We start from the raw sequence: 26,859 nt of genomic DNA, 5'->3' as shown, positions 1-26,859 counted from the left end.
GTCCGTCCTCTCCCCAGCGCTGGAGAGCTCCCACTGCTCACTGCTCAGCCGCCGGCTCCTCCCCTTTGTGGGCAGTGTCACTGCATTCACCGGGTCCCAACTTCAGAGATTGCCTGCGCTAGCAGCACAGCACTCAGTGGGCACTTTGTGTTCTTTCTCCTGGGATGAAGGTGGATAGCTTGCATAGGCCACTACTCAACTTGCAGTGTAGTTATTACTCTGTCCCACAAGCGGAAAGGCGCCTAGATTATTAACAACTAAATAGAGATTTTAGGAAACAAGATTTTTGTCTTGTGGCTTCATGCTGGGTTCAGGCAAACTGCAGCTACTTTTTAATTGGTAGGTATGAGACAAGCCTGGGAGAAAAGCAGGAAACAGATGACGAACACTGTGGAGCACTACGTCAGCAAAAACATCTTCCTCGGTGGGAAGGTGAACACACACACACACACACACACACACACACACACACACACACACACACACCTGGTCAAGGTTCTGTAGATAAGGAGAACTGAGAGAACGGATCTATGTTTGTAGAAAGCGGGCTTATTAAAATGTCTCCCAGGCTGTGAGCCACCTAGTGCAGCAATGGCTGTCTACCAATGCAGAGTTGGAGAACCCAGTAGTGGTTTAGTCCATGTTGTTGAATATACCAGAATTCCAAAGAAATAATACCAGTAAAAAAAATGAAATTGCTAGCCAGAGGCAGGGCAAGCAGACAAAGAGAAAGAGCTGCCACCTTCGGTGTCCTTTTTATATGTAGGCTGCCACCAGAAGCCGTGGCCCAGATTAGAGGTGGATCTTAGCACCTCAAACGATTCCAGTTAAAGAAGGGCTTTTCCCACTTCAAAAGCTATAATTAAGAAAAAAATCCCCCACACTGCCCAACTCTTTGGGTTTTAATCTACTCCAGGAGTAGCCATCACAGCAGCCGAGACAGAAGAGCTGAGGAGGATTTTCCTTCTGTGGCAGGAGAGGAGAACATGGGAATTGTTTCCAAAAACAATGATTTTCTTCAACACAGGAAGCCCCGGGCCTTGGCTCAGGGAGTCTGGATGGGCTCACATACAGGTGTCCGTACTCCTACGCATGCTAAGTTAAAGCCTCTTCTGAACGTCATCACGGTGTAAAGCAGAGATGGTCAGGAGCATTCTTAGCTCAGAGTCATGCAGAAGCAGATGTAAATTATAAGACTGGTGGATAGAAATGCCTCTGGGATGTTCATCATGTACCACAAGGTTTCAACTGCAAATCAATGGCGGTGAAAGTAGATTGCACGGGGCCTGTACTACAGTTCAGTCATGGTGTGTGACCTAACAGATAGGTGTATCAATGCCACAATTCTCACATATACAAAGGACAGAGGACACAGACTCAGTAAACACCAAGGAAAAGTCTCTTATCAGCACTGTGGACACTGTGTGTAGAGAGACAGCTTTGCTCATGTATTCTAACCCCACAGTAAGGCTGCTGTTGCCTCTCAGCAGGCTGGCTCAGAGGAAGGTTAAATCTGCTTCCAGGCAAGGCCAGAGTTAATGCTCACTAGCTCTGACTACTGTCTGTCTTAAGACTGTGACATCACTATGTGGAATCCTATTGTTTGAGCTTTAATTTTATTTTATACATGTGGGTGTTTGCTGCATGTGTCTGTGTACAGTGCCTGCAAGAGGGCAGGAAAAGGCAGGGGATGTCTGGGATTAGAGTTAGCTTCCATGTGGTTTCTGGGGATGGAGCGTGGGTCCTCTGTAACAACACTCGCTGCTCTTAACTGCTAACCTATCTGTCTAGCTATTTATTAATTTAAAATGTATTTTTATACATTTTAATGTCAGAGGCAATCACACGCTGGATTGGCAGAAGCAAGCACGTGAACTTCCTGGAGGCAGCCCGCCTCTTTTACGCATGACTGACTAATGGGTGCATCCCTGGTGTAGGCAGAGCCTCAGGGATTTGTATTGTTGCTGCGCTGCCTTTCCATGCCTGTCTCACACCTGACATGGAATAGAGAACCCCTCACTGCCTACTGTTCCCGTAGGTGCTGCTCTCTCTGCTGGGCAGATTTCCTGCAGAATCTCAGGAAGATGATTTTGTAATTCCTCACGATGATTCCTGAGTTGACTCAGGGAACTTCCACCCTCTTGAAAATCAGCTAACATCTCTGTGAAGCACTTGACTTACACCAAGAAGTTTTATGTTTAAGATAAAGAGAATGATATGAGACAATAATAAGTTACCAGGCAGCAGATATTATGCTATAGAGGAGTTTATTAAATGAGCATGGGGAAAGGAGGAAAGGGGGGAAGGGTACCCCAGAGACAGAGACAGAGACAGAGACAGAGAGAGACAGAGAGAGAGAGAGAGAGAGAGAGAGAGAGAGAGAGAGAGAGAGAGACGCAGATACAGACACAGACACAGACACAGGCACAGGCACAGGCATAGACACAGACACAGGCACAGGCACAGACACAGACACAGGCACAGGCATAGACACAGACACAGGCACAGGCACAGGCACAGACACAGACACAGGCACAGACACAGGAGTGAGAAAAAGAGAGAGAGAGACCATGTGGAAGGTTTCTCCTTTTATATGGCCCTGAGCAGAGCCACGCCCCCATGGCAGGTAAGCAATGGCATCACAGGTAGGGGGACTGAGGCAGAATTTTAACAAGAAGGAAAACAAGATAGACACAAAATAATAATCAAGGAAATACATTCATTTTAGGTTTATTCTGAGGATGATGCCTGGGTGTACACCACCATAAGAAAGCCACATGCATATAGAAACAAACAGTAAATGGTCAGCTACATGAGTCAAGACAGACACCTGTTTCTTAGAAAAGCCTTGACATAAAAAAAAAACTCTTCTTTGAACTATTTGAACACATAACATACATTGGATATAAGAAAAAGATAAAACTTCTACTTTGAACTCATAATGAGCATCTAGGTAAAACCATTGCTTTAAACTTATAATGAACAAAAGTATCTACTTAGATAAGGTACTAATGAAAGAACTTACAATCAACAGTCCTACTGTAACTTTTTATGTAACAATTGTGTCTATTTTTGAATGAAGTAATTTTTTGTACATAAAGAACCTTTGTATTAGATGGTATAAAAACCCAAGACACGTGGGGAAAAAAAAAACAAGACAGAATTAAATAGTTGTTGAAGCCCACTGGAATCCACTTCATTCACCAGTTGTATAAATGTATATATTGTCCTTATGTCAGATTGTCGGTCTGTCTGTTTATATGTCTAATGTCTGATATATATATATATCTGATACATATATATATGTATATATATATGTATATATATATATATGTATATATATATGTATATATATATATATACTAGTATATCACACAGCTAGAGCTCTGTTGTAGGCTACAGGGTTTGTCTGGGGGTCACTGAGGGTCACTGGTAGTGTGCAGTGTCTTACAGCACCATGAGCAACAGTCACTAGGAGGGAAGCATCTAGGTGGTCATTAGCTCCGTTGTTCCATGTTCATGGACTAAGATGTCTTTAGCAATAAGGCCTGACTATCAATCAGGTTATGAAGTGTGATGATGAATATTATGTTTAGATGATAACTTACTGATCTGTAAAGGCTTGTAAAAACAAAATGATTTTTTAGCTTATATAAGCCATGAGGCAGTTGTTCCTGTCTTTAATGTACCCTGTCAGCTAACTTGCCTAAGAAGAACAACTTCCCTTTTCAGTTGGAATATTTAAAACTGTTGATTGTTATCTCACTGCCTCAGTTATTCTTACAAGGTAATGGGTTACAGGATATGACTTAATTTGGCTCCCCAAAATTTGTAGCATTGTGTTTTTGCCTTTCTAATCCTTGGACTAACAACAGCTGAGGCCTTACCTAGAGAAATCTCTCTGGTTCAATTCTGGACAGTTTTTTTTGTTTGTTTGTTTGTTGTTTGTTTGTTTGTTTGTTTGTTTCTGTGTAGCCTTGGCTGTCCTGGACTTGCTTTGTAGACCACGCTGGCCTCTAACTCACAGTGATCCGTCTGCCTCTGCCTCCTGAGAGCTGGGATTAAAGGCATGTGCCACCACGCCAGTTTTTTTAAATAAAAAAATAAAAGCCTCTGTTTTACTAAATTTAAATATTGGGTCAGAGTGGTGAATCTCTGAATGACTTCAGCCTCACAACAAGAATAACTAATAGTCTTGGCTATCACCTCAGATGTTTGAGGATGGGGGTGTCTGTGGGATCTTTGGAGGTTATAATTATTGCACTTACTTAATTCTGAGTCTGTATTGGACAAATATGCACTATACAAAAGACTTGAAATTTGCCTTACATTTAAATAGTTGATAAGCTTTTAAGCAAATACTGTAAATTATTGTACATCAAAACTTCTAGTAAGATGCAACACAGTCTTCTCACCCCAGATAAGGAGTCCAAACCAGACCAAAGCCTATATACCCCCCAAGTCTGACTGGTGAACCAGTGAGTTCTTTTGGGGTTGCTTAGGGGAATGCTGGTGCGGGGTTACTCACAGGAGCAGAAATGACTCAAAAACAGTTGCACCATCAAAGCCCCACTCCAGCACTGGCAACAGCGCGCACGTGCTGGGAACCTGGAGCACACTGCACACCCTGCAGGCAGCTCGGCAGACTGGACAGTGTCCTTTCCAAGGGACCCCATGGATCGGCACCTACTCCAGGGAGCTGGGCTGAGTTGTGCTTCTTCCTGGCAGCTGCTCTGGTCTCAGACTTCTTTGCAGCTTGGCTTGTTTATTCCTTGGAAGAAAGGGCCTGGAAAATCTGGTCAGTTTCAGGGACTCCTGAAACTGTTTAGAATTGTTTACCTTCTTGCTGAGGGAGAGTTCCTGTAGGATGGAACACTTTCATCTCAGAGGAATAACAGGGCAAAGCTAGACGGAGGGCTGTCTCGGGTGTTTTGTATGACTGTGCTTAGAAAAGACGGCCACAACTTAAGTTACCAGCTTTGAGCTTTTTCAAACCTACTTTATTTGGTGTTCTTTAATGCTTATGCCTGCCTTCCAAGGCACCTACCCTAGATAGGAGAAAAAAAAAGAGGTTAACGGGAACAGGAGTAGAACTTTTTAGACTCAGTTCTTTGGAGCATTTCCACTGGCATTGTTGCAGGATTCCAACAGACCTGTTGAACGGCAAACCAGAAATTCAGCTAAGGTGACCGCAACTTCAGCAGCTGGAACCCAGAACAGCAGCTGGAACGTCAAAGCATTCGCTGGAACGGTTCTCTCTAGGAGAGTCTCTAAGTGGAGCGATGAATAGCCAAGACCAAAAGGCCAAGCCCTTTGTTTTGTGGCATATATATATATATATATATATATATATATATATATATATATATATTTATCAGTTGACAAACACCATGCCCCTGAAAGGGCAGTTCCTCTTCTAATGGACAAACATCACATGTTCTCTCACAAGTCTGTTTCCAGTGGGCAAATACTGCACACAGTCACACAAATCTCTTTCTCAGCCCATTTGGGATCAAAACAAAAAAAAAAAACATTTATGTTCACCGCATCCATTCACACCTCACTGCTATTAATGATGTTCATGGGGCTGAGTAGGTGGCTCGGTCCCTAAGAGCACTGGCTGCTCATCCACAGGGCCTGGCTTTGGTACCCAGCACCTAAGAGACAGCTCACAACTGTCTGTAACTCATGAAGTATCTGACACCTTCTCTGGCCTCCACTGATACCCGGCATACACTTGGTATAAAACTTATGCACCTAAATTAAATCAAATTTAATTTTTAAAAAAACATACATGAAGAAAACATTTTTACCATATGTGTCTTTTCACCATTTGAGTATCTGGTTGCCAGAAGAATCAGATGTCCTGGACCTGGAAATACAGGTAGTTCTGAGCCATCTGATGTGGGTGCTAGAATCCAAACTTGGGTACTCAAGAGGAGCCGTCCTAAGTCTGCTGCTCTCGAATACGTCACTATAATGCAGAGGTGACCCGTCACTTCTTCTGTCTCCTGATACTTGAAGGTGACGCCGTCCCTGAGAGATGGCTGTTGAGAGAGTCAATGGATTTCTATCGTTCTGTAAATTGACTCTCCGCATTGCTTCTTGTTTTCATTGTTAACACAGCTCTCTTAATGTCAATAAAGTTTTTTTAAAAAGTTTTTTTTTTAATCAGTCAGAGTCCAGTCAGACTGTATTAGGGGAAATTTTCCTAACTTGGGATGTCTTTTTGAGACATCTCTACACAGCCATGGCTGTCCTGGAACTCACTATGTGGACCGAGCTGGCTTCAAACTCAGACATACCGGCCTGACATTGTCTCCCAGGCTTTGGTATTACAATGATGCGCCCCTCGGCCCAGCTATGTTTTTAATAATATGACATATCTTTGAATCAAAGAATGAAAGGATGAAATAAGATTTTAAAAATATCACTGTTTTGATGAACAGCAATACTTCTTGAATTCTACAATAAACAAACTACAAAAATAAATTTAAACGATATTTAAACCAGTCACTTCTTATGTTCTCAATAACTGGGTTTTCTTTGCTTTGTTCATTTCAGCCATCTGAAAATGTTTGAGCTGTGTCTGTGTGTGTACGCCTGCACCACGGTGTATGTGGCGGTGAGGGGACCCCTTGTTGCTGCCTATTATCTACTTCCCCTATGTGAGCTCTAGAGATGAAACCCAGGGAAATGTTTGGTTCAAGTGACCTCATTGGCCTTATTTATGCATTCTCAGCAGCTACCTTCACACAACAGCAAAGTTAAATACTTGTGACAGAAACCATCTAGCTACAAGTACCAAAGTACCAACTATCTTGAACTTTATCAAAACACATATAAGTCTCTGGTCTAGTTACACCTACACCTACTGCTGGTGCTCAGAGCTTAGTGGGAAGTCTGCGCCCAACAGTGTGCGTCTTCTGACTTGTTAGGGTTTTTTTTTTCTTTCGGGATGATGTTAGCTGTCTATATATTTTGCATTTGCTCAGAAATTGCATAAGCATCAGAAACATCTGATGGTATTTTGAGTCCACTGACTAAATTGCTGTAACAACGAAGCTGAAGACAAAATGAAAATCCAAGGAAGCTGGAGATGCCAGACACATGGACAAACTGCTGTAGGTAGAAACACAGGCAGCTATTCAGAAAGGCTACACAGGCTGCAATTGGAAAATCCACAGGGGCAGGGACCCCTGAGCCCTCTGAGGTCACATTCACGGTGCCATGTGACCTCATTGACGGGGCAGGAAGATGCAAGACTTAACATGTGGGCTGATGGGTTTCCTTCCTGCTTTTAGGTGCATTACTTCCTTCTCATTTCCCGGGTCTTCTGTTTCAGGATGAGAACGTTTACTCTATGTGATTGTATGTTAGGAGTTTCTACATTTAATTTTTTATACTATTTTATTACTTTTTCTTTTTTACTAGATTTTTTTATTTTTTACATATACATTTATATTATTACATATATATGTATACAATAAACTACCTACAGCAAGAAGAACCATGACACAATCAGGAATTATATAATTGTGACATTCTTAGTGTTTCGTCTATTTGTATTTGGCAGCCTTGAAGGAAAAACCTCTCTTTGGTGCATCTAAAATTCAGAATGTAAATCAATGTCTATTATATCTCATCATTATCAACTTAGAACATCTATCTAGACCTAAAAACAGCTTAACCCCTAAACAGCTGAGCTTAATTATAAAATGAAACTATCTGATCTTCAACCCTATCAGAAATATGAGAAGAAATAAAATTGATTGATTACCTGAGTAGACAGGAAGTGCAGGTTTGCAGCCTCCCAAGTGAGAAGATGGCAGAGACAGTTTGCTACCTGAACAGTCACCCAAAACTCTCTATCACACTGGAGCATCTTCTTCAGCCTTCTGGCCCAATATATCTGACAGACATATTTGTGAGGCAGGAACTATTGAGGACTCGCTTGCCCTGTCTTGGCAAAGTTTGGCCATCGACTCTGCCTGCCTCCAAGCTTGCCCCTTTTTCAAGGCAGAATTCTGTCTGTGGTAGAAACAAGAACATTTTGCCCGATGATTTGTTTGCCACATTTGATGCCATCTCCATGAGGAGGTTCTCTGATGCTCATCATCTTCTTTGAGGTAGGCTGGGTGTTGCCAGGAGTTAACCTGTCTCATTGTCAGTGAATCTTTAAAATAATAAAAACATTTTAAATGCCATATTCTGTATGTCTCTGAGGTTTTTGAAGACCTTATCTAACTAGTTTACCTTATTTTTCTATAGAATCATATCTAGCTGTTGGACTTAAGGTGTATGTTCTTGTGAGAAAAATAGACTAGTAATTGATATGACCATGATTTGATAAACTAACAACTAACTTTTATAATTTATTTATCCTAAGGAATGACAGCTAAAAAATTACTCTGAGTCTCAAAAGATATTTGTGAACCTCGGCAGCTGAGCAGGCTAAAACTACTGGGATTAAAAGAGTGTGCCACTGTATTTTCAGCTGTACACAGGGCATTTCTATCATGTTAAGTAGAATTATGACTGTGCTATTGGTTTTATTTGGAAATTCAGAATTATTTAAGGAGACATATATGGCTGCCAAGTTGATATGTGCTGGGTTTACAATGGCTAAACATGACTAACAACTTGACTGGATTAAGAAAATTCTACAAAATCATGCTAATTACTCAGAGGGGGCACTTCAGGCAAGCATCAGAATGGAGAGTTCAAGAAGGAATGTGATGGTTTGTTTCATCCAAGAAACTGAGTGCCCAAGTGTAACAAAAGAGAAAGAAGGGAGAAACTACCACAGGCTTCCCTGTCTCTGCTTCCTGCCCTCCACTTATAACATGCACCTGTCATATTTAACCTCACCACCTACCAGAAGTGGTAGGTTTTGTATTTATGACTTTATCCCTTGGTTTCTTTCCCCTTGAACTCTGGCATTATTTTCCCACATATTCTCTTTAGTTATTAAGCATCTGCCCCTTCTCTCTCTCTCTCTCTCTCTCTCTCTCTCTCTCTCTCTCTCTCTCTCTCTCTCTCTCTCTCTCCCTCTTCCAAATTTAAACAGTGTACTTTTATACCCCTACCATCAATAAACTCTTGTAATACAAAAGCTTTCATTAGCAAACGAACTCTACTTGAGATATCTTTAAAGAGACAGAAATTGGATTGCATCATGCATTTTACAACATACTCTTAGCACTCGTTGTTATTTTCATATCCTCTTGTAATATTACGTAGACCTCACTCTAACTTACCACTTCATCTTCTGTACTGATGAGCCCAGCCCAATCCCTGAACTCACACTGTATAACAGAATATTCCTAGATGCTAGCCAAAATTATCCTGAATTCTCACAACAAAGATATTCAATTATTTGGGCATAGACACTATTCCAAAATATACAGAGCTATGTATAAAAGTAGTTTCAATGAACAATATCTATATATTGATTCTTTTCACTTATTTTTATTTACATTTCCTACTTAATTCAAATTACCTACTAATAGAAGGAACTTCATTTGTTCTTTCACTCATTGAGGGAAGAGCAATGTCATTAGGTAGTGGCAGAAGAACTTGCTGCCAAGCCTGATGGTCTAAATTCAATCCCTTGGACAAAGAGAATGAGAGAACTAAATCCTTCAACTCTGATTGCTACAGGGATGCGTGCACATGCACGCACACACACACACACACTTTTTAAATATGATTTTTAAATTTACATACTTTTTAAAAAAGAAAAGGACACACTATGACATACAAAGAGCTAAACTCTAGAAAAAATAGAAAGTACTCCTGTCTTTAAGAACTACCCCCTCCCATTGCCTTTTGGGCTCTGCTCCCAGCCCCCTTTCCCAGCATGGTCTGCAGATCCTAAGGGGAGGAAGCAGACAGCAGGATAGGTGGCTGGGGGGGGGGGGGGAGTGAGGGCGCTAGTGGGAGGATAGAAACCTCAGGCAGCATGGGAGCGCCTATCTAGATCACCAGACCCAGTCATCCTAACAAATGTCTCAGAAACAGTTTGCATTACTCTTGTGGCCCAAAAACATTATATTCATTCTTCATGGATGATGGAACCACCTTGATCATGGGGGTGTCATGAATCACCTCTATGTTTTTTGTCAATCCATCCACAGGAGAAAAAATTATGGTCCAGAAAGGAGTAGAGCTTGGTCCATGTAGGCCACTGATTGGAGAAGTTTGTCTCATAGAATATTGTGGATATGAGACAGGATAACATGAAGCATTTCCACATGAGGTAGATATTCTGAGCTATACACAGGGAAACGACTCAGACAATAGCCTCAACACGTTCTGGCATTGAATCCACAGTCCAGAAGCCCCCAAGTCTTTATAGATGGCTTAATCCGTGCAGACATCTTACTCTCCTTTTATTTACAAGTGAATTTCTTTAGAAACGCCGGCAACAATTATCTACAAAACATTATGGCCGCAAGAAGAAGGGACCATGTTAAGACGCTTAAATATGGTTTATGTTCCCAGGGTCACTACTGGAAGATTTGTGAGCATGGATCCAACCGTGTCATCCCACAACACGGAATCTACACCAGGGAATGAAACTGGCCAGCTCAAGGTTCAAACTTGCAGTCCAATCCTGGCCCTGCACTTCCTGACCCTCATCATTGCCCTGGTTGGACTGGCTGGAAACATCACTGTGCTCTGGCTCCTGGGATTCCGCATACGCAGGAAAGCCATCTCAGTCTACATCCTCAACCTGGCTTTGGCAGACTCCATCTTCCTCTGCTGCCAATTTACGGGCTCCCTGCTACAGATCATTGGTTTCTATGGCATCTATGTCCATACATTAGTCAAAAACATCTTAGGCAATACAGCGTTCGTTCCCTATATCTCAGGCCTGAGCATACTCAGCGCTATTAGCACCGAGCGCTGCCTGTCTGTATTGAGGCCAATCTGGTACCACTGCCACCGCCCAAAAAACATGTCAGCCATCATATGCACACTAATCTGGGCCCTATCCCTTGGGATGAGCATCCTTGATTGGTACTTCTCAGGATTCCTGAGTGAAGTTCACCATCATTCGTGGAAAAACGTTGACTTTATTGTAACTACATTTCTGTTTTCTTTAGTTACGCTTCTCTTTGGGTCCAGTCTGGCCCTACTGGTCAGAATCCTCTGTGGTTCCAGGCGGAATCCAGTGACCAGGCTGTACATCACCATCTCACTCACAGTGATGGTCTTCCTCATCTGTGGCCTGCCTCTTGGGCTTTACTTGTTCCTGTTTTACCATTTGTATCATCCCCTTTGTCATTTTTACCGAATCACTACTGTCCTGTCCTGTGTAAACAGCTGTGCCAACCCCATTATTTACTTCTTTGTAGGCTCTTTTAGGCAGCGTAGGCAGCATCGGTCCCTCAAAATGGTACTTCAGAGGGCTCTGGAGGACACTCCTGAGGAGAATGACTACACAGACTGCCATCTTCAGAAAACCATAGAGATGGCAGAAAGCAAAGTATAAATAATAATGCCTACTTTAGTCAGAAAGATGTGGAAAGTCAATATTACATTGATATACTTTTCTTTCAACAATGCCACAGTGGTAACAATGCTTTCAAGTGGTTTTTTTTATCTGATTTTCTTATAATTCTAAAGTACTCAGAAATAAGAATCTGTTTAACATTTTTTTTCTCCAACTTTCTTGGCACTGTCAATAAATTTCTCAAATATCCTCTGAAAATTTCTCTGTCCACATTATTTTGAAGTTTTTATAGTGGAAAAGTTCCTATTCAAACCCTCAAACTGAAAGTGACAATTTATAAAATGTTTTTATTCAGGGCCATTTCTCGAAGAATTTGACATTCTCTGATTCTCCCAGTGTGAAGACAGTAAGTTTTGTTATGAAAGAATGACTTCTACCACATCAAAGGATCACTGACATCTCCAGTTTAAGGAGACTAGCCTCTTCACAGACACGCTCTGTCTGTGGAAGAACAATGCAGGTGGGCCGGCTTATGAGAAGGATTTTCCCCATGGTGTGATGACAAACATGTCTTGTGTTTTGGCTTAGAATCAAAGCCCACGTCTTTGCTAATGGTAAGCAAATAGTTACTTCTCAGTCATAGTACAGAAATATGACCAATCCATTGAAATGCTGGACAAACCAGAAAAGTAAAATCTAAAAGTTAGATTGGGAAGCTCAAGCTGTGGTCTGGACTCTATTTTAAAATAAGACGAATGAGAGATCAAGAATTGACTATGTCGGAGAGATCCAAGATGGCGGCGAGCAGTGTGGACTGTGTTTGAAAGCTCCAGCGAACAATTCAGGGAATTGCACAGATTTCTGAGCCAGGAACACCAAGGTCCCCACACCACAGCAGCAGAAGTGCTCCACGGTCCGGAGGGACCAGGGTGCGGAGGACCTGCCTGCCCCTGCACACGGGAGGAGCGAGGACTTTCTCGGATCAGAGCAGCGGCGGTGGGGACAGCAGTGCCACCAGCGGCTCCAGAGGCTCCAGCAGCGGTGGCTGAGGTTTGCAGCTCAGAGCCTTACAGTGGAGGTGATTAGTGTGGTGGACGGTGGGAGTTGCTGCGGGAGAGGGGACTCTGGACAGGATTTGGGTCGCGTGGTGCCTTGAGACCCAGGCTGGACTCAGCAGACGGTTCGGCCTGGAGTCCTGGGTTTGCTCAGTGAGCTGTGCTGTGGAGAGGCTGGCTCGGCTCGGCGGGCAATTCGGCCCGAGGCGCAGCTCCCCTGCTGTGACGCAGGCTAGACGGAGTGCCCGCTTCCACCCTGGGCTCCGGCTCAGCGCAGACGCAGTTTTCCTGCTGTGACGCGAGCAGGGCGGAGCGCTCAGTTATACTCCAGGTGCTTGCCCAGTGCAGATGCAGTTTTCCTGCTGTGACGCGAGCGGGGCGGGGCACTCAGTTATACTCTGGGTGCTTGCTCAGCGCAGACGCAGTTTTCCTGCTGTGACACGAGCGGGGCGGAGCGCTCAGTTATACTCTGGGTGCTTGCTCAGCGCAGACGCAGTTTTCCTGCTGTGACGCGAGCGAGGCGGAGCGCTCAGTTATACTCTGGGTGCTTGCTCAGCGCAGATGCAGTTTTCCTGCTGTGAAGCGAGCGGGGCGGAGCGCTCAGTTATACTCTGGGTGCTTGCCCAGCGCAGCCTTGGTTTTCCTGCTGCGACGCAAGTTGGGCGGAGCGCTCGCTTCTACCCTGGGTGCTTGCTCAGCGTGGTCCCAGTTTCCCTGCTGTGACGCAACCCTGGCAAAGCGCTCACTTCTACCCTAGGTGCTTGCTCAGCGCTGCCGCAGTTTTCCTGCTGTGACACGGGCTGGGTGGAGCGCTCAGTTATACCCTGGGTGCTTGCTCAGTGCAGCCTTGGTTTTCCTGCTGTGACGCAAGCTGGGCGGAGCACTCACTTCCACCAGGTGCTTGCTCAGTGCAGTCACAGTTCTCCTGCTGTGGCAGATGGTTCAGGCCCTGAGAAACTAGCTGAGCTCGACGCGTGGCTCGGGCCCAGTATCCCTGGCTGGACTTGACAGGGGACCCAAAAGGTTGTGGATACCTTGGCCTGACCCAACGATCATTCAGAGACCCAGAACGATTGCAGGACCCACAGCAAAGGGGAGCTGAGGATCACTGGCAGTGAGAGCCCAAAACTGCAGGGCTAACCTCCTGCCATCCACACAAGTGAAGTATCAGGGCTTCCAGCCTATGGAAATCGTGAGAAAACAAGTGAATCTATCATCAGACTCCCTCCACTCAACTCTGGAAGTTACCTAACAAAAACAGAGACGGCAAGATGTCTAAGGGACAGCGTAAAAGCATTCGCAAAAAAACCCAAAACAACATGACGTCTCCAGTTCCCAGCTATCCCAAAGAAAAAAACCTGGAGAACTCACATACAACGGAAACACAAGAAAATGACCTCAAATCCTTGGTAATGAGGATGATAATGGAGGAAACAAATAAAATTCGAAATCAGATGCAGGAAGAAGCAGCGAAGCAGGTGCGAGACATAAAAGAAGCACATAGAGTGGAACTGGAAATTTTTCAGGAAAATATAAACAACCAGATGAAAGAAATTAAAAAATCTGTTCAAGATATGAAAATGGATTCAATGATAAACACACAGACAGAAGAAAAACGAGAACGTGAGGCCTCAGAGAAGAAGGTGAATGACACAGTGCTGAGCTTTTCTAACAGAATCCAAGAGATGGAAGAATGAATCTCAAGTCTAGAAGATACAATAACAGATCTTGAAGCAACCAATAAAGAAAATGCCAAATCTGGAAAACTCCTGACACAAAACATCCAAGAAATTAAGGACACCATGAAAAGAAGAAATCTGAGGATAATAGGCATTGAAGAAAGAGAAGATATCAGACTCCAAGGCCCAGAAACTCTTCTCAGCAAAATCATAGAAGAAAATTTCCCCAATCTAAAGAAAGAGATGCCTATAAACATACAAGAGGCATACAGAACACCAAATAGAATTGACCAGAAAAGAAAAACTGCCCGTCACATAATAATCAAAACACAAAACATACAGAACAAAGAAAAAATATTAAAAGCTGCAAGGGAAAAGGGCCAAATAACATTTAATGGCAAACCTATCAGAATTACACCCGACTTCTCAGCAGAGACCATCAAAGCCAGAAGGGCCTGGACAGAGATCCTGCAAACCCTAAGAGACCACAGATGCCAGGCCAGACTACTTTACCCAGAAAAACTATCAATAAACATTGATGGAGAAAACAAAATATTCCACGACAAAACCAAATTCAAACAGTACCTATCCACAAATCCAGCTTTACAGAAGGTACTAGAAGGAAAACTCCATCCCAAAGGGTCAAGCTACAATCAAAACTACTCAGGAAATAGATAACTATACCATGGCAAAAACACAACTACACAAACGCTCAACTGGAACCAACATCAAAAGTAAGACTCTTAATAGTAACTGGTTGTTAATATCTCTCAACGTCAATGGTCTCAATTCTCCAATAAAAAGACACAGACTAACTAAATGGGTGCATAAACAGGATCCAACATTCTTCTGCATTCAAGAAACACATCTCACCCATAATGATAGGCATTACCTCAGGATAAAAGGTTGGAAAAAATATTCCAAGCAAATGGACACAAGAAGCAAGCAGGCGTAGCCATTTTAATATCAAACAAAATAGATTTTCAACCAAGATTAATCAAAAGGGATGAGGATGGACACTTCTTACTCATCAAAGGTAAAATCAACCAAGATGACATCACAATTCTGAACATCTATGCTCCCAATACAAGGGCACCCACATTTGTAAAAGATCTGCTAAAAAGGCTTAAACCACACATTGATCCCCACACAATAATAGTGGGAGACATCAACACCCCACTCTCACTGAAGGACAAGTCATCGAAACAGAAACTAAGCTGAGAAATAACATCATTAACCAATGCCATGGGTCAAATGGATCTAACAGATATCTATAGAACCTTTCACCCAAACAAGAAAGAATATACTTTCTTCTCTGCACCCCATGGAACCTTCTCCAAAATTGATCACATTGTAGTTCACAAAGAAAGCCTCAACAGATACAAGAGGATTGAAATAATACCTTGTATCCTATCAGATCATCATGGGCTTAGGCTGCAATTCAACAACAACAGAAATAACAAAAAGCCTACACGTATGTGGAAACTAAACAACTCTCTGCTAAATGACACCTGGGTCAGGGAAGAAATAAAGAAAGAAATCAAGGAGTTTCTGAAATTCAATGAAAATGAAGGCACAACATACCCAAATTTGTGGGATACATTGAAAGCAGTGCTAAGAGGAAAATTCATAGCACTAAGTGCCTTTAAAAAGAAATTGGAAGCATCGCACATAAACACCTTAACGACACAACTGGAAGCCCTAGAAAAAAAAGAAGCAGAAACACCCAAAAGGAGTAGACGTCTGGAAATAATCAAACTCAGGGGTGAAATTAACAAATTAGAAACTAAGAAAAAAGTCCAAAGAATCAACAAAGCCAAGAGCTGGTTCTTTGAGAAAGTCAACAAGATAGACAGACCATTAGCCAAACTAACTAAAAGGCAGAGAGACAGTATTGAAATCAACAAAATCAGAAATGAAAAGGGAGACATAACAATAGACACTGAAGAAATACAAAGAATCATAAGATCCTACTTTGAAGGCATATATGCCACAAAATTTGAAAATCTAAGGGAAATGGACGATTTTCTTGATCAATTTCACTTGCCAAAGTTGAATGAAGAACAGATAAACAAGCTAAATAGTCCCATTTCCCCTACAGAAATTGAAGTAATCATTGATAGTCTCCCAACCAAAAAAAGCCCAGGGCCAGATGGCTTCAGTGCAGAATTCTACCAGACCTTCAAGGGCGAGCTAATACCGATACTCTTCAAGCTACTCCAAAAGATAGAAAGGGATGGAACATTACCAAACTCATTCTATGAGGCCATAGTCTCATTGATACCTAAACCTCACAAAGACTCAACAAAGAAAGAGAATTTCAGACCAATTTCTCTGATGAACATTGATGCAAAAATACTAAATAAAATACTTGCAAAACGAATACAAGAGCACATCAGAGATATCATTCATCATGACCAAGTAGGCTTCATTCCAGGCATGCAGGGATAATTTAATATACGGAAATCCATCAATGTAATCCACCACATAAACAAAATGAAAATAAAAAACCACATGATCATCTCTTTGGATGCAGAGAAAGCATTTGATAAAATCCAACACCCATTCATGTTTAAAGTTTTAGAGAGATTGGGAATACAAGGCACTTTCCTCAACATAATAAAGGCTATATACAGGAAGCCAATAGCCAAAATCAAAGTAAATGGTGAGATACTTAAGGAAATTCCTCTAAAATCAGGAACAAGGCAAGGCTGCCCACTCTCTCCATATCTCTTCAATATAGTACTCGAAGTTCTAGCCAGAGCAATAAGACAACAAAAGGAGATCAAGGGTATTCAAATGGGAAAGGAGGAAGTCAAATTATCCCTATTTGCAGATGATATGATAGTCTACATAAGTGACCCTCAAAATTCCACCAGAGAACTCCTACAGCTGATAAACACCTTCAGCAAATTGGCTGGATACAAAATTAACTCAAAAAAGTCTGTAGCCTTCCTATACACAAATGATAAGCTTGCAGAGGAAGAAACTAGGAAAACTACACCCTTCACATTAGCCACAAGCAATATAAAGTACTTAGGAGTTACTCTTACTAAGCAAGGGAAGGACCTGTTTGAAAAAAATTTCAAAACCCTACAGAAAGAGATTGAAGATGACATGAGAAGATGGAAGGATCTACCTTGCTCATGGATAGGGAGAATTAACATAATAAAAATGGCCATCCTACCAAAAGCAATCTACAGATTCAATGCAATCCCTATCAAAATACCTACACAATTTTTTAAAGACATTGAAAGTTCAATTCTGAACTTCATATGGAAAAACAAAAAACCCAGAATAGCTAAAACAATCTTGTACAATAAAAGGTGCTCTGGAGGAATCTCCATACCTGATCTCAAACTGTACTATAAAGCAATAGTAATTAAAACAGCATGGTACTGGCACAGCAACAGGCTGGTTGATCAGTAGAATTGAATCGAAGACCCAGATATGAATCCACACACATATGGTCATTTGATTTTTGACAAAGAAGCCAAATCCATTCGATGGAAAAGGGATAGCATCTTCAACAAATGGTGCTGGTCTAACTGGATGTCTATGTGTAAAAAAATGCAACTGGACCCATATTTGTCACCTTGTATGAAACTCAAATCCAAGTGCATTAAAGACCTCAACATAAAACCAGAGACACTAAATCAGTTAGAAGAAAAAATGGGAAAGAGCCTGGAACATATTGGCACAGGAGACAACTTCCTGAACAGAACACCAACAGCCCAGGCATTAATGTCAACAATTAATAAATGGGACCTCATGAGGCTGAGAAGCTTCTGTAAGGCAGGTGACACGGTAAAGAGAACAAAGCGACAGTCTACAGACTGGGAAAAGATCTTCACCAACCCCACATCTGACAAAGGTCTAATATCCAAAATATATAAAGAACTCAAGAAATTAAATACCACCAAACCAAATAACCCAATTGAGAAATGGGGCATGGAACTAAACAGAGAATTCTCAACAGAGGAATATCAAATGGCTGAGAAACACTTAAAGAAATGCTCAACCTCCTTAATCATCAGGGAAATGCAAATCAAAACAACGCTGAGATTCCATCTTACACCCATCAGGATGGCTAAGATCAAAAATTCAAGCAACACCACATGCTGGCGAGGATGTGGGGAGAGAGGAACACTCCTTCATTGCTGGTGGGAATGCAAACTAGTACAACCACTTTGGAAATCTATCTGGTGCTATCTCAGAAAAATGGGAATAGGGCTTCCTCAAGACCCAGCTATTCCACTCCTTGGAATATACCCAGAAGATGCTCCAGCACACAGCAAGAAAATTTGCTCAACCATGTTCATAGCAGCCTTATTCATAATAGCCAGAACATGGAAACAACCTAAGTGTCCCTCAATAGAAGAATGGATAAAGAAACTGTGGTACATATACACTATGGAATACTATTCAGCTATTAAAAACAAGGAATTCCCGAAATTTGTGGATAAATGGATTGAGCTAGAAATGATCATAATGAGTGAGTTAACCCAGAAGCAGAAAGACTCAAATGGTATATACTCACTTATATCTGCATATTAGCCCAACGGGCATGTCCCATGAAAGCCTTCACTTACCAGGAAACTGCGACAGAGGAGAGGACATTCTAGTGGGACTCTAGATGAGAGAATCATGGGAGAAAGGCAAAGTAGAAGGACCCAGAGGGTCCTAGAAACCTACAAGTAGAACATTATCATAGGCAGATTTGGGCACAGGGGTCCCGCTCAAACTAAGGCACCAGCCAAGGACAATACAGGCGGTAAACCTTAAGCCCCTACCCAGATCTAGACAATGGACAGAACACTCTCCACAGTAGAGTGGAGAGTGGGATATTACTTTCTCACATACTCTGGTGCCTCACCTTTGACCATGTCCCCTGGACGGGGAGACCTGGTGGCACTCAGAGGAAGGACAGCAGGTTACCAAGAAGAGACTTGATACCCTATGAACATATAGAGGGGGAGGTAATCCCCCTCAGGAATAGTCATAGGGGAGGGGAATAAGGGGAAATTGGGAGGGAGGGAAGAATGGGAGGATACAAGGGATGGGATAACCATTGAGATGTAACAAGAATAAATTAATAAAGGAGGAAAAATAAAAATAAAAAATAAAATAAAAAAATTAAAAAAAAAAAAAGAATTGACTATGTCATTGACGTGAACTGAAGGCACAGTGAGCTAAACAGAACTAGAAGATTCTGTTGGTGCACTGTGAGTATAATCCCCTTGAGTACATTCTCCTCCCACCACTGGGGAACTGTGTGGCTATTACAGTGCTCTTCCTATAAGGTGCTATGGTCACTGGTATTGTCAACGCAGCAATGTTGACGATAAAAGTGATGAAATTTGGTTTTTAGTTTTCTTTAGGAGCATGCAGAATATTGAAAAGATATCTCTTTGCAAACACTTGTCTATACTGGCATTTGTGTGTGTGTGTGTGTGTGTGTGTGTGTGTGTGTGTGTGTGTATGTGTGTGTGTGTATGTGTGTGTGTGTGCGTGCGCGCATGCAGAGCTGGGTTGCGAGGTTGGAGGGGAGTGTTGGTGGGTTGGGGGTGATGTGGTGTGAGGTGTGGATGTGTGTGGTGTATATACATGCATATTTGTTGCATTGGTGGGTGGGGGAGTGGAGTTGCGTGTTGCATATGGGGTATGAGTGTGTGTGTGTGTTGTTGTTGAGGTGTGCAATGGGGAAGTAAGTGTGCTTGTTGATCATGACCAGCACTTACCTAGTATGTATCACTACCACTTCTGAGAGCCACATTAATTTTTTCCATTTTTAATTCTATTTATTTTTCACTTTTGTTTTTCAATATATTTTAATTAAAATGTAATTATATTTTCAAAGAAACATTATTTAGAAACAGGTGAAGATGGGAAAAGAGACAATTCATAGTAGCAATGCATCCAAAATTGGGAACACAGGAGACAAAGATGGGAGAAGAGACAATTCATAGTGACAATAGGACCAAACTTGGGAACAGAGGAGAAAATTTATTTTTTAACTAAACTGAACATATTGTTCTTGACATAGTAGTACTCCTGATGTCAATGACAGCTTAACAGCTGGTTATCAAAAATTTCATGGTCTGTCCCCTGGAGGGGGAGACCTGGTGGCACTCAGAGGAAGGACAGCAGGTTACCAAGAAGAGACTTGATACCCTATGAGCATATACAGGAGGAGGTAATCCCCCTCAGGAACTGTCATAGGGGAGGGGAATAAGGGGGAAATGGGAGGGAGGAAAGAATGGGAGGAGACAAGGGATGGATAACCATTGAGATGTAATAAGAATAAATTAATAAAGGAGAAAAAAATGGAAAAAAAATTTCATGGTCACCATTTGCATATAACCATGTGCCTCTTTTAAATGTGATGTCTATAACATTTAATATTTAACATATAGCCACTTCAGATGTCTCAAAGAGTATAGATAACAATAAATGCAGGTCTGAACTTTTAACATGTTATTTATTCATTTACTTCTGTAGCATTATGTGTTTAAGATGGAAATTGGTAAAATATATAACAAAATGTATAGTATTTTGTGGTTCATTTTAGTGGTGGGTATGTTGTTTATTACAATATCATTCCTCACTTATAGACAGGAATAGATTCTAAGAAATATGTTCTTATGTAAACATAAGTATTTACATGAGGCAATCACACACCCAGATTGCATGTTATGCATATACTCAACGGTATGTTATTCAACCCTTGACATTCCACAATTCTGGTAAGTGAGGTTTTCACTTTTCATTCGGCTCTAGGAAAGTTTTAAATTTTCTTCAATTTCTTCTATGATTTGTTAATCATTCAAAGTTGATTTTCAATCTCAGTGTTTTTATATATTTCTGTTTATATTCTATACAGTTCTGCTGTTGATTTCTAGTTTTATTCTATTATGACATGATACAACACAAGAAATTAGTTCAGTTTGGGGCCTGTTGAGAATTTCGTGCTCCATAGTAAAAATGGCCATCTTACCAAAAGCAATGTACAGATTCAATGAAATCCCTATCAAAATACCTACAAAATATTTTAAAGACATTGAAAGATCAATTCTCAACTTCATATGGAAAAACAAAAAAAACCCAGAATAGCAAAAACAATCCTATACAATAAAAGATCCTTCAGAGGAATTTCCATACCTGAACTCACGCTGTACTATAAAGCAACAGTAATTAAAACAGCATGGTACTGGCACAGCAATAGGCTGGTTGTTCAATAGAATAGAATTGAAGACCCAGAAGTGAATCCACACACATATGGTCACTTGATATTTTGACAAAGAAGCCAAATCTATTCAATGGAAAAAGGATAGCATCTTCAACAATGGTCTAACTGGATGCCTACATTTTTAAAAAAATGCAATTGGACCCATATTTGTCACCATGCACAAAACTCAAGGCCAAGTGGATCAAAGACCTCAACATAAAACCAGAGACACTAAATCAGTTAGAAGAAAAAGCGGGGAAGAGCCTGGAACACATTAGCACAGGAGACAACTTCCTGAACAGAACACCAACAGCCCAGGCATTAATGTCAACAATTAATAAATGGGACCTCATGAGGCTGAGAAGCTTCTATAAGGCAGGTGACACTGTCAAGAGAACAAAGCGACAGCCTACACACTGGGGAAAGATCTTCACCAACCCTATACCTGACAAAGGTGTAATATCCAAAATATATAAATAACTCAAGAAATTAAACACCACCAAACCAAATAACCCAATTGAGAAATGGGGCTCAGAACTAAACAGAGAATTCTCAACAGAGGAATATCAAATGGCTGAGAAACACTTAAAGAAATGCTCAACGTCTTTAGTCATCAGAGAAATGCAAATCAAAATGACTCTGAGATTCCATCTTGCATCCATCAGAATGGCTAAGATCAAAAATTCAAGAGACACCACATGCTGGGGAGGATATGGAGAAAGAGGAACACTCCTTCATTGCTGGTGGGAATGCAAAGTTGTACAACCACTTTGGAAATCTATCTCGTGCTTTCTCAGAAAACTGAGAATAGGGTTTCCTCAAGACCCAGCTATTCTACTCCTTGGAATATACCCAGAAAATGTGCCACCACACAACAAGGACATATGCTCAACCATGTTCATAGCAGCCTTATTCATACTAGTCAGACCTGGAAACAGCCTAAATGCCCCTCAGTTGAATAATGGATAAAGAAACTGTGGTACATTTACACCATGGAATTCTACTCAGCTTTTAAAAACAAGGAAATCCCAACATTTGTGGACAAATAGATGGGACTAGAAACGATCATACTGAGTTAGTTAGCCCAGAAGCAGAAAGACTCACATGGTATATACTCATTTATAATTGGGCACTAGCCCAAAAGGCATGTCTCATGAAAGTCTTCACTTACCAGGAGACTGGGATAGATGTGAGGACATCCTACTGAGACTCTATGTTAGAGAATTATAGGAGATGGGGAAATAAAAGGACCCAGAGGGTCCTAGAAACCTACAAGAAGAACATCATGATGGGTAGATCAGGGCCCAGGGAGGTCTGCTCAAACTATTGCACTAACCAGGGAGTAAACATCCAGTAGTAAACATCGAAGCCCTACTCCGATCTACCCAATGGACAGGACATTCTCCACAGTTATGTGGCGCGCAAGGACTGACTCTGACATGAACTCTGGTGCTCCATATTTGACCACCTCCCCTTGGTGGGGAGGCCTGGTGGCACTCAAAGAAAGAATAAGCAGGCTACCAAGATGAGACTTGATAGCCTATGACCATATAGTAGGGAAGGAGGTCCCCTTCGGTCATAGACCTAGGGGAGGGGAATAGGGTAAAAGCAGGAGGGAGGGAGGAATGAGAGGATACAAGTGTTGGAATAACAATTGAGTTGTAATCTGAATAAACTAATAATATTTTTTTGGTTTTTCGAGACAGGGTTTCTCTGTGTAGCCTTGACTGTCCTGGACTCACTTTGTAGACCAGGCTGGCCTCGAACTCACAGCGATCTGCCTGCCTCTGCCTCCCAAGTGTTGGGATTAAAGGCGTGCGCCACCACCACCCGGCAAATTAATAATTTTTTTAAAAGAATTTTGTGGTCCAAATTATGAACTATTTTGAGAAATGTTTTGTGGACCTCTGAGGAGATATTCATTCTATAGAGGTTGGATGGCATATTTCACAGAAGTCTGTTAAGCCTATTCAATCTATAAATGTGGTTTAACACTGGACGTTTCTCTGTGAACTTTTTGTCTGGATGTTCTACCTATTTGTTGATGAGGATGGGTTGTTGGAGCCCTTTTACTATAACTGGACCAGCACATCCCTTCATATTTGTTTCACAAAATTAAGTGTGCCAACACTCAGTGCTTATAATTTCTATGTCTTCTTGATGCACTTGCTCTTTAGTAATATATAGTAGCATTCTTGAGCATTTCTGGCTAAGTTTGGCTTCAAGTCTACTTTGTCAGATATGGATACAGATACTCCACTTCGGTTTTAGAACCAATTTTTAGTATAAAATAGCGACAGAGGAAACAATAAAATAGACAAAAAATAATCAAAAAGAAAGAAAAGAATGTGAGTTGATGTCTCTACCTAAGAATAGAGACATTAAACCACCCTCCTTTACAGGTTACCTTCAAGACCCAGAACAACTCCCAGAGAGAGGCTCTTTTCTATCAGGGCAATATCCAGACACTTCAGTTGTTTTCATTGTGATAACACAGGCCCTTAGGGACCTGATGCTGCCATCCATATTGTTAAAGATTCTGGAAGAGCCAAAGTTTTATCAGATGGAACTATAGTATATTTACAACCTAGGCAGTATAGCCTGTCACTCAGGCGATCTGCTATTTAGTATAGCCTGTTAATCATTGGACCCTAATGAACAAAACAAGATTATATCATAAGAGAAAAATGATACAATCAGGAAACTTTCTCAATATGTATTTGAGTGCTATATGTATTCATACATACAAGTTCACAGCAAGCTTTTTCTTATTATGGGTAGAAGTACATCCTAAAAGAACAATAAAAAAGACAATGCAGCAGATATATACTCCAGTACCATAGCCATTACATACTGGGAATCACAGTAGGTGTGAAGCTTCTATGTTAATAGAAGTGTAGAGTCTTTGTGTACAACTGTGTCGTGGCAAGCACGTAAGTAATGCATTGATGGTAGCAGTGGCTATGATGTCACTCTATGATAAGGACTTCTCAGCATCAGAATAGTTTTAAGAAGTTATTGCCATGCGTGAGATCCATCACGGAAGGAAACATATGAATGCACTGCCTTCTTGCCTGCGTGCCTGATTCACCAACTCCTCATTAGCATATCCCATCTTCATTCTTGGAAGCAGTCTATATAATAAACTAACATTTCCCCGCTATTATTTTTATTTCTAAATAATTTTTTTTCTAAATAATTTTAAAACTAATGGCAAGATGCTTTTTTTTTAATGTAGGAATTTCCTGTGTACACATCACCAAAGAAAGAAATGTGGCAGTGAATGCTTTTTCAGAACCAGGAAATTAAGATTAGTGCAATTACTAGTGTTACAGATCTTCTCAGCTTTCTGCACAATTTTGTTTCTGTATATAGAAACCACTTTCATGGGTAATTCTCCCACAATCTGTTATATTTATAGTCACATATATCACCACCAACACTGTAAGTTATCTGTATTTATTACTTCTTCATAGCATGATCAAAATACCTGACAGAAACGACTTGGGGGAAGGAATGCATTCTTTGGCTGAAGGTCCAGTCCATGGTCATGTGGACTGATGCTTCTGGAAGAAGAGCATAGTAGTGAGACCATGTACCAGAGGCTGCTCTTCACTGTTTTGGAAGACAGAAAAAGAGGTTATTGTTTTAAAGCCAGAGCAAGATAAACCCTCAAAACCACACTCCCAGCAGCCTACTTCCTCAAAAGTCCCCATCTTCCATGTTTTCCCTACTCCCAGTTTTTTACATGTTATAGCTGTGCTATATATATACATACGTGCATAAGTGTGTGTGTGTGTGTGTGTGTGTGTGTGTGTGTGTGTATTTGCTATGATGACCTGCTGGCCTCAAACTCAGAGATGCACCTGTTTCTGCCTCCTGAGTGCTGGGACTAAACACATGCCTACACACCACTCCTGTGTGCTGATTACATGTGGGTGGACCACTCCTGTGTACTGATTACATGTGGGTGGACCACTCCTGTGTGCTGATTACATGTGGGTGGACCACTCCTGTGTGCTGATTACATGTGGGTGGACCACTCCTGTGTACTGATTACATGTGGGTGGGGAAAACAGAGATGCAGTTCTCAAGCTACATCAAAATTGGCATTCAAAATTGTAGAGAAAAACACCTCTAGAAACAAGGAGAAAAGTCAAGTCAGTTAAAAAGAGGTATTTGGCCAGTTCAGAACAGGTAGGAATTCAGGAGCCCCCTTCTTGACTGTGATAGCCACAGAGCTGCAGGCCTGAAAACTTGAGTAGGATCCCATAAGCTGGCATGATAGAACTAATTCTCTCTGAGCTATTTCCATTTGTACACTGTGGTACACACACACACACCTACACACATGCCTATATATTTACACACATACACCCACACACATACCTCTATACACACATACCCCTACACACAACCCTACATGCACATACCTACACACATGCACACACCTATATACCTACACACACATCCCTACATACACACATACCTGCACACACTTACACACATACACACACACACGCCTACATACACACATATTAAAACTTTGTATAACAACATACAATATCCAATTTGCAGACAGATTTTTTTTCGTCAGTATATTGCCCTCAAGATCTATCCAATAGTGGAGGGGCTCCTAAGCCCCACGGCTAGTGGAGAATCTACTGACAGTTGATGGCTACTGTGGGAGGTAAAGTCACTTTTCTTTAGGGATGGGGGTCACTGTTTTCTGACCTTCCTTCTTTACAGCACTCGGAATCACAAACCTGGGGGGGCCAGGGGTGACACCGCCCATATGAATCATCAATCAAGAAAATGCACCACAGGCCAATCTAATGGAGGGAATTTTCTCAACTGAGGTTTTCTTCTTCTTCTTCTTCTTCTTCTTCTTCTTCTTCTTCTTCTTCTTCTTCTTCTTCTTCACGAAGGATTCTAGCTTGTATCAAGATAAAACTAGCCAGCCGCCCTAATATTACCACTAGACCCATTAGACACCACAAAGCTCAGCCGCCTCTCAATATCTCCATCAACTAAGAACTAAGTCTTCGCTGTGACCCCTTGGAAGATAGTTAGGATTGAAACCATTTATTTAAAAAAAAAAAAAAAAACAGTCCCTGAGCAGAGTTTCACAAGTTTTGAGAATTTTAATAAGTTTTTCATTTGGTTACCAGTTTTCGCTCTGACTCCCTTAGGCATCTGTCTGTAAACTTAGAAAACGAAGAGTTCAGCCTTGCTTGCATGCTGTCTCTTCAGCATAAGTCAGCTCTCCGGTGTCAGATGAATGAAAATGAAGTGTCCACATGAGGTCCTGTCATGTCCCCGAGGCTCTTCTCAGCTTGAATTCACATCCCTGCGTGTGCAGTGCTCCATGCAGCCGTGGCTTTTCCATTGGGGAAATGCAGAAATGAAGCTTCCTTCTGACCATCAAGTGTTCAA

General features: G+C 41.5%; 1 protein-coding gene across 1 annotated transcript; it reads left to right on the top strand.

The window, feature by feature from the left end:
* Positions 1 to 10,531: 10,531 nt before the first annotated feature.
* Positions 10,532 to 11,658, top strand: LOC311592463 (mas-related G-protein coupled receptor member X1-like; the record flags this gene model as incomplete). Its single annotated transcript, XM_084772903.1, has 1 exon — positions 10,532 to 11,658. The coding sequence occupies one exon, from the start codon at positions 10,532 to 10,534 to the stop codon at positions 11,498 to 11,500; it is 969 nt and encodes a 322-aa protein (XP_084629029.1). The 3' UTR covers positions 11,501 to 11,658.
* Between the last annotated feature and the right edge of the window lie 15,201 nt (positions 11,659 to 26,859).

This window comes from Acomys minous, assembly GCF_964271855.1.
Source record: "Acomys minous genome assembly, chromosome: 2".
NCBI classification, from domain to species: Eukaryota; Metazoa; Chordata; class Mammalia; order Rodentia; family Muridae; genus Acomys; species Acomys minous.
The sequence above is the reverse complement of the archived record's forward strand: the minus strand, read 5'-3'. Positions and strand labels throughout refer to the sequence as shown.